The following is an 8,857-nucleotide window of genomic DNA, read 5'->3' as shown; positions in this document are numbered from 1 at the left end:
GTTCCAGCTCAGTCGCAGTAAAAGCCTTGAACCTGCAGTACGTGAACGCACATGCGATGAGGGATACTGTTGAAATGCAGCACACCAAGCCGCGCACGCTCATACAGGGCTCATATGGGCCGCGTCGCTTGCGTCCTCTTTACCTGGGATAAAGGGAATCATCCATCAGGGTGATGCAGAGGGTGTGATCAGGGGTCGAGTCTCTAGATGCCACAAAGACAACATTTTGTTTAGTTCATTAAAGGAACTATTTTCTTTTAAATGAATCTAAGCGACGATGTGTTGTTGACTGATGCGTTTTATCCCATTTCAGGAATATTTGTTGGGTCGTACAAAAAGAAAATTCCAAGAAGCAGACATCTATCAAAGCAGGAATAATAGAGCTTTATTTCAAATGAGCGTGAAAGGTCATTAGTCATCATCACATGTTTAGGCTTTCGCTCCTGGTGTTACTTTGATAAGTTGTTTTGTTGTGCTGGCAACAGTTATACAAGGATGGGAACTGTGGAATACTAAAATGGCAGCACCGATCACATGTTGTCCTCATTTTGGAGAGAAACAACTAACAGCGCAAACACAATAATAAGACAATTATAAATAAGAAATTTGTAGCAATACAACACATATTTCACACATAGCAACAAGGACTTAAAATAAACAGCTTCTTCTGCTGAAAGTAAATGGTTATATAGGAATGGGCTTTAAGCGTTGATGGACTATGAATTAAAACGAGCAGTGCTGCATGCATATGGTTTGGATCGGCGTCCAGTAGTGATAAAATGTATTTAATTATTATACACAAAAAATAAAGCAAAGATAAATGAACTTTTTTTTTTTCTTAAGATAGAGTTCCGTTTAGGAAATGATGGAAATAAATGACATGTGGAAACAAGGTACACTATAAAGACCAAAGATAGAAAACACTTTGGAAAACTAGACGAACTAATTATTATGAGAGGATACAAATTTGATTTAAGATCAAATATACCTCTCTGTTCCACGTGCGATGCAGCAAGTATTTTTAAGGAGTAGGCACATTTTGTATTTAATAGGCTGGGTTTAAATGTTTTTTGCTGTGGGAAGCTTTAATCGCTTAATTTCTTGCAACTGATTCTCAGTATTGGCGTCTCTCACATTGAAACTGTACTTAAAATGCAAGAAAAAAATAGGTCAAAGTAACACAACTACAATCAAAAGATCTAATATTGATACACATGTTAAATAACACACAAATATAAAGAAACGGCAGGGTGCAAAAATAGTTCAACAATATTAATACAGAGAAGTTAGAACAATGAAAATGCTTCTACTACGCATGTTATGACACATTGCGACGAGGGATGAATGAATGATTTTTTTACAGCCAGTAGGATCATTCTCTGCTGTCAAGGTTAATTTTAGCTAAAGTTAATTAGCTGTGTTTTATTTTGCACACCTGAGTGACAGAAAGACTGAGATGTACTAAGATGGATTTAATATCTTATTAAGCTCTGATTTAACCAAATTCGTCAGCACTAGGAAGTTAACACACAACAAAGAACACTTCTGACGCTTCAAATGTTCTTTCCCTTTAAAAAAAAACCCATTGTCTTTTAATCTGCAATTGTTCCTCTGAAGCCGCATAGAACGTCGTCACCGGCGACCACGTGTGTCTTAAGTCGGCGCGTCACGCTGGTTCTTCTTTGTGTTTGTTGGCACAGAGCAATTTGGCTACTTAATATCAGCTCTCGCTATATATATAGAGAGAGATTTAATTATCCAAATAATACATGGATATGTATATTTACCATTATTGGTTGATGTTCATCCCTGATCCCATGGTCAATGAAAATGGATATAGCAAATGCAAATAGAATGGTTCTTCCCTTTATGAATGCGTCCATTAATAAAAATCATCACATTCATCAGGGCCATTGTGGCAAAAATAGCTTTTGATACCAATATGTTTTTAAGGCATTTATAATAAGTCACATTGGAAAAAATGTTGAAAGTTAATTGAAAACTAGTCTCCTATATAATGCAAGGTAGTTTTGAATGTCACGTTGGGAGAAATGTCTGTATAATCAGCTTCTTCTCTTTAAGTTTTGGTCTCTCAACTTTGGTCTTTTTACAAATACCAGGAATCTGCATGTATCAGTAAAGGTATATTTGTAATTTCAAGTACATCATATAAACTATCCTGATAATAATCAAAACGTTCTTTTGACTGAATATAGATTTCACTTCACGAAACCTCAACATAGTTTTATGGCATTTTGCTTCCATGCACATGTACAAAAGGTGAACAAAGCGTAATCATTTGAAGCAATGAATTAATAACAAATGTGCCTCGGAAACCAACACATTCATATCAGTATTTGTTGTATTATTTTCCTAAAAGTAATACAATTTAACATCTGTAATAAGATCAATCTCGCCTGAGAAGTGAATGGGCCACAGCCAAATAGTTTGGCACTGCATTCTTCCGTAACAAAAAATAACTATTTCACATGAAATAGAATGAATTTGGCTCCATCTCAGTCAAACCCTTCACAGTAGAGATCGAAGTCTCGCTAATTCTCAATGTGTTCCGCCCTCTGCTGCTGCTGCTGACCCCTGGTGGCCTGTGGGAGAATGGCGTAGACGACAAAGTGCCTCCTCTGATACACAAAACTGACAGGGACATGATCCTAAACCACTTGTGAACACTGTCAATCGTCTTGTTTGGGGGGGGCTGAGTCTTGGCTGCAGTCGATCTAGCTCGAAACTCTGCGATGGTGTAAAGTGATTCACTCTGACACGTTTACACCGATTTCCCCAAATGATCGACCACGCTTGGAAAGCACCACGCCGCATGCTCAACCTTGGCCTGCGACGGCATTTCTGTATCTGGGCAGGGGCAGAACGGGGTCTCTCCCCTCCTGTCTCCACTGCCGACTCCCCCGGGGCCCGCCCAGACCCCCCTGACCAGCCCACTTCCACCCCTGCCGCCACCAACACGTCTGCTGGAGCCGCTGCTCCGCGGGTCTGACATGGGGGCGGAACCTGCGCCAGTGCCCTCTGGTCTCGTTGTCTGTCATGGCCGCGACAGAGTCGTGTAGATGGGCTGTTCCCAGTGCGTGGGGCTATGTGACTGCGGCACGCTGGCCGGGTCGGTGATGGCGGTGTACAGGGGCCTCTGGGAGGGCCCCATGTAAGAGAAGGCAGAGTACAACCCCGAGGCCTGGCCGGAGTGAGCGTAATAAGACCCCGAGGCCTGGTGGTCGGAATACTCTGCGAACTGGGCCCTGGAGGCCAGTGAGGGGAAGGCAGAGCCGTAGTGAGGAAGGCTGAGGGGGGTATAGGTGACATGGGAACCTACAGAGGCCGCCTCTGCAAAGTGACCCCCGGTACCGCCGGCCTCACTCTTGATCTGGCCTTTGGAGGGATCCGCGCCCAGAGACGGGCCGTGGTGTTGCAGCGGCGGCTGCTGCTGCTGCTGCTGCTTGGAGAGCCAGGCTGCCGAGTGTCCGCTGGCCGCCGCCAGAGCCGAGGAGATGCCGTAGGTGTACGGAGAGGCTGGGGAGGGTGTAGCGGCCGCTCCCGCCCCAGCACTCTGCCCGACCCCCGGGTGTCCATTTGGGGGAAGGTACTGGTCAAACTCGTTGACGTCGAAAGGCTCCATGTTGGCCATCACCTCGTGGCTCATCTCCCCAATGTCCACGTTACCAAAGTCGATGTGAGGTTTGCCAGATCCCGCAGCGCCCGAGCTTCCCTCTGGTCCCATCGCGCCACGCGAGCCCCCCTTCCCAGACCCCTCCCGCTTTCCATCCCCCAGCTTCCCAGGCTGGGGCTCGGTCTTGGGAGTGGTGGGAGGGGTGGGAGGACTGTGACCTGTGGAGACACAAGAAAAGATGTAGTTATAGTGTTTTTTGATTGGCTGGAAGACTCAACCGATTATGTATCACTGTGCCGCATTGTATGCAGACTAATCTGGAAACCATGTGACAAAGGAACCGTGAAGTTGTGGCAGAGCCTGCAGCCCACCTGCAGGGTGGTGCCCATCTGCCAGAGGGGACCCGGCTCCTCTGATGAGGGCCACGTCCAGTTGGAGGCCCTTGTAGTGGGGCTGGTTGTGGCTGACCTCACCCTCTGAATGGCCATCGGCCTCACTTCCTGACCCAGAACCGGGCTTTCCGCTTTTGCGGCGTCGTGGCTGGTATTTGTAGTCAGGGTAGTCCTTCTTGTGCTGCTTCCGCAGCCGCTCTGCCTCCTCAATGAAGGGTCGCTTGTCGCTCTCGTTAAGAAGCCTTGGGTAAAAGGAAAAAAACGTTGGTAGATTGGTTTAGGTTACAGAGAAGAGGTATCGATAATGATTGCATGTATGTATTCTACACCATAATATAAAAAATGTTGGTACATTTGGTTTTTGACTCAATGTAGAACCTTTAGAATTTAATTGTTACGTGAATATTGTAAATTGCACATTAACATGAATTCTTTGTGCCTGCAGGGGAAAGTCCGGGGCATGAAGAATCAAAACAAGCTTCCACAGATAACAGCACTGCTTGGCAATACATTATGCTTCATTCGCTGCTTCTGCAAAGCTGCATCTAACTTCATATCTTCCAGGAGTTTTGTCTACTGGACAGTAATAAAATAATGGGAGCATATGGGGTCTGCTCCTTAATATTGCTGCTGGCAGCAATGGCATGAGAAACTCCTGACCTCCCTCAACCTCCCTGTTCATCGTGTTTCTGGGCCAATTAGCCAATAATGTCTGAGCTCAAGGTCAAGTCTTCATCTAATTAACATAAAAAATTTAACCTCTCTGACCTTCTATTCAGCTAATAGGAGATTTTGTGAGAATATCCAAACTGGATGGATCTTTTAACCTTAAGAATTGATCAAGAGGCAGCTGTGTTGACAACTGGCTCGAAGCTTTAGCATTCAATCAAACAAACAAAAAAGGATTTAAATATACTAATTCAAAAGCAATGCCTTTAAACTTGATTAGTACTTAAAATATGTGCAAAAAACATTGCCAAGATTTGCTTAATCCAGCTACACGGCCAGTAATTAAACATTGAATGAAATTAGGAATACGTGACAGTGGCACGTTCACACTAAACATACGAATTGTTCTCAAACAGGTCGAAACCACGTCTCCTAAAAATCAACTTTGTACAGTAAAACTGATTTACAGAAAACATTTGCGATGTTGGAATGTCTTTCGACATGATCTTGTTGACGAGGTCTCATGTGTTTAGGAAGAGCTGACTTAAACTTACACAAATAGTCACGGAAAAGGTCAAAGCTTGTTGGATAATTATCATTGTTGTAGGCAAAACTAAAAAGATCCGAACAATAACACACAATAAAAGAGGGGTCTGCTTCTGCACAATAACCTGTGTGTTTTCCATAACAGTTCACAAGCTCCTGTTACTTAAAACGAGTATAATGTATAATAAAATGTAATCCTCTATGTTGTCCTGAAGGAAGCCCCACAGAAGAGAGATGATTGACTACAAACAAACAAACAAAGGGGGAATTAAGAAAACAATGTGGGGGGATGTTTTTAGAATACAGGATCAGCTGACTAAGGATGTACTCCCTACTACACCCCCAATAACTGGCTTTCTGGACACTATTGCATTCATTCTAATATGAAGGCTGGGTCAGGCTTCATAACCTACAGCGAGTTCCCTCAGGTGAACGTGACACCTCACCTCCACAGCTTCCCCAGGGTCTTGCTGAGCTCCGCGTTGTGCAGGTGCGGATGCTGGTCGGCCAGTTTCCTCCGCGCCGCCTGCGCCCACACCATGAAGGCGTTCATCGGCCTCTTCACGTGCGGCTTGTTCTTGCTTCCGTTGTTGACGCGCACGGGCATGGGCACCAGGGTCCAGTCGTAGCAGTTGAGAACCTGGCTCACCGCGTCGCGGATCCCCGCGGGGAAGCGCTCGTCCTCGTCCTCGGATTTGATGGACGAGCAGCCCGCCACCGAGTCGTCCAGACCCGCCGGCTGCGGCTGCTGCCGCCCGCTCAGAGGCGAGTCCCCCCCGCCGGCGGCGCCGCAGGAATGGCCCGGCGACAGGGAGCGACTGTCGTCCGACATGCCGGGACTGAGCTCAACGTCCGACATGCTCTGCTCCTCTCTGGACATCTTCCTAGACACCCACCACCCCCCTGAGGTACGCAGAGGATGCTCGGTCTGTTCCTAAATGCTGAGCTGCACCTGCACTTGTGTCCCTGTCCCTATTGCTGTTGTTGGTGTTGTTGTTGTTGTTGTTGTTGGAGTTGTCGGCTGACCGCTTGTTCTGTTCGATCTGTCCCTCTGGCGTCCCTCCAGTTATAATATGAACTGCCAGTCTGTCTCTACTCTCAGCCTCCGTTGCAAAACTCTGTGAGGATTCCACATCAAAGTTCCTTCCATCCGTGTTTTTGGTATCATAGGCGGCTCAGTGCGCACCTTGGACCCCAGTTTACCTGCTAAAGCACAACCGTGCGCCAAACTCACCCGGTCTCACTTCCCCTCCTGACTTCCCCTTCACGCTCTCCTCCGCTTGTCTCGCGGTTGAAATCCAACGGCGAGGACCTGAAAATGAAGGACGATGCAGCGTCAGTTCAGCAACAAGCGCGAGGTGTCCCGTTGGCACGAGGGGCTGTTATCGATTAGTGAGTTTAATACATCAAAGTGTGAGTCAAGACCTCACTTTGGGGAATATTTGGGCTTCATTATTTACAATTAGTCTCTCTCTCCATCCGAGTAATTAAACATGAGACTGGGTCTGAAAGGATTGTCCGACACGATTTCCCCCTCATTAAATAGTCCCTTTGTGGGCCACGTCTCCACACTGGCTCCATCTTTCCCTCCATTGTCTGCAACACTCAACCACTGATATGTGAAGGGTTTAAATGTCAGGATTATATTGAAAATATTTTCATGGAATGCATATTTCTTAAAATCTATGCAAAAAAAAAGCTGATCCAAAAGAATTATGTCAAAAAATGTGGAAAAGTAGAGCTCAGGAAAATAAAAGTTCAGCTTCAAAATAAGGATGTATGGTTCGTTTACAGAGGTCCGGCTCCTCCCCGCGCCCCCCCTTTAACACACGTACTGTTTAGGGTTTAGCAGTTATTCCAAGCTCCCCGGAGACGGAGTGTTGGAATGATGTGAGGCCGCGGCAGCACAGACCTCGGATTGATGCTCTGCGCGCTCTTGGATAAACACTGGCCTGGCGCTGGAAATATAAACCCCCGCGTGTGAATTAGACACTGTCTGTTTGTTAAACAGGAGCAGACCCACAGACGGGGGCGAAATGTGTTCTTGTTTTGTCCATTAAATCCGCACCATGCTGCTAACTTTACGTCCCAAATCAGCCAACTCCCTGTGAACCGCACTACGCCGCTGGTTGGTTTTGCACACCGGAGTCCTGTTGCAGAGAAATTAGCGTTCCAGTGGCATTATGAAATAGCTTTACGCGCTTAACACTCCGGTTACTTAACTTTTACAGTTGAGGAATAAAGGTTAAAATACTTTTAAAAAATCATTTCGCCAAGACGTATTGATATTTAGATGATAAAAACAATCCATTAAATGCCAGATTGTGTCGTGTGGATGAAAGTCGACTTGTTCCAAACGTCAAACTTTAATCATGCGTATCAATTCCCCCGCAGAGGCGCATGTACAGCTGCTCCATCTGTCCAATACGCATCGATAACGATATTCGCCTGCCAGCTGCTTCGCGAGGCCTCCTCGGGCTCAAAAGCATCGCTGCCGCACAGCATCGTGCGTAAAAGGCACCAAATGACGCATTACGCGCGCGTTGCCTGTTTTTGCACGACGCACTGTTCGTTAATGAAATAACACAAATAGTCTCGATCTAGAATCCTTCAGCTGAGTAACTGGCCATAAAGTGCCTTAGATTAGGAACAAGCGAGAAATGAACTCAATACTGAGCGTTCTACCTTTTGATTTATCATCTGTTGATATGTTGTGTTATGTTAAAACCTAATTGTGCTTGTTATCAATAACATCCATGAGCACATTTTAAGTGCGTAATGGTTTTCGGTTCTGTGAACTGTCCACGCTTGACCTGTGAGTTGGCCTTAATTTGCTTGTTTGGGGACATTTCTTTTCATTAGATTTACAACAGATTAGATGCCAAGTCCAAACTGCTTCAAAACAACAGTATGCATAGAACAAACCAACAAAAGTCGCAAATGAACCAAGCACAATATCATGTCTGTCCCATCTGCAACAAACCCCAATGCCGTTAATGTCCGTTTAATTTAAAGGTATCTTATACTTCTAAAACGTCTCTGTTCGAACAGCTTATTTTATTCTCAATTAGCAGGACATTTGTAATAAAAAAAGACTGTCCGAACTATAAACTCTCAGCTGTATAAAATAACAAACGAAGCCGCGGGAGCACTTGTTGCTCTGATAGGATTCCGCGCCACAGCATCCATGACATCTATGACAACAACCCATGTCGAAGGTATCAAAATGATTCTTAAAGCTCATGTCGGATTTTTGTAGGGGGGGGGGGGGTCACACACTAGTCTCACTGCATGTCAATGCAACGCTAACGACTCCCTGGTTACAAGACTACAGATGCGAGTCGGCGAGGAGAAATCTGCAAAGCGTCCGAGCGGCCGGCAGCAGCGCAGAGGAAAGAGTCGGACATGCCGAGCGTCTTACTTCAGTGGAGAGAAAAGGAGGTCGCCGGTTTCGCACGAGGATCCGCGAGTTTCCCAAAGTGACGCTCGCTCCCGAGCCCCCTCGCTCGCGCTGCCCTGGTATGAATGCCCGCTCTGTGTGCCCGGGCCGAGGCTTAAAGAGCTCCTTGTATGAACGACGAGGGAGGAAAAAAAGAAAAAAAAATGTATAAAGTAG

General features: G+C 45.9%; 1 protein-coding gene across 3 annotated transcripts; it reads right to left on the bottom strand.

Annotated features, from left to right (window-relative positions):
* Positions 1 to 363: 363 nt before the first annotated feature.
* On the bottom strand, positions 364 to 8,844 carry sox10 (SRY-box transcription factor 10). 3 transcript variants are annotated; one of them, XM_040191491.2, is made up of 4 exons: positions 8,663 to 8,844; positions 5,688 to 6,553; positions 4,006 to 4,268; positions 364 to 3,852 (listed from the first exon to the last, which is right to left on the bottom strand). In XM_040191491.2, exons 2-4 carry the CDS (start codon positions 6,119 to 6,121, stop codon positions 3,056 to 3,058), a joined length of 1,494 nt encoding a protein of 497 aa, XP_040047425.2. In that variant the 5' UTR covers positions 6,122 to 6,553; positions 8,663 to 8,844; the 3' UTR covers positions 364 to 3,055. The 3 variants fall into 3 exon arrangements, with proteins under 3 accessions (XP_040047425.2, XP_040047427.2, XP_040047426.2); XM_040191493.2 differs by having other exon boundaries at positions 4,108 to 4,268; positions 8,663 to 8,836; XM_040191492.2 differs by lacking the exon at positions 8,663 to 8,844 and adding an exon at positions 7,077 to 7,200.
* Between the last annotated feature and the right edge of the window lie 13 nt (positions 8,845 to 8,857).

This window comes from Gasterosteus aculeatus, chromosome 11, assembly GCF_964276395.1.
Source record: "Gasterosteus aculeatus chromosome 11, fGasAcu3.hap1.1, whole genome shotgun sequence".
Classification (NCBI taxonomy): Eukaryota; Metazoa; Chordata; class Actinopteri; order Perciformes; family Gasterosteidae; genus Gasterosteus; species Gasterosteus aculeatus.
The sequence above is the reverse complement of the archived record's forward strand: the minus strand, read 5'-3'. Positions and strand labels throughout refer to the sequence as shown.

Excerpts from the sequence above, each read along its gene's own strand:
- sox10 (XM_040191491.2), bottom strand. The coding sequence starts at position 6,121 with ATGTCCAGAGAGGAGCAGAGCATGTCGGACGTTGAGCTCAGTCCCGGC. Across the intron at positions 4,269-5,687 it reads ACCCTGGGGAAGCTGTGGAG|GCTTCTTAACGAGAGCGACA; the intron begins GTGAGGTGTCAC and ends CTTTTACCCAAG. Across the intron at positions 3,853-4,005 it reads AGATGGGCACCACCCTGCAG|GTCACAGTCCTCCCACCCCT; the intron begins GTGGGCTGCAGG and ends GTGTCTCCACAG.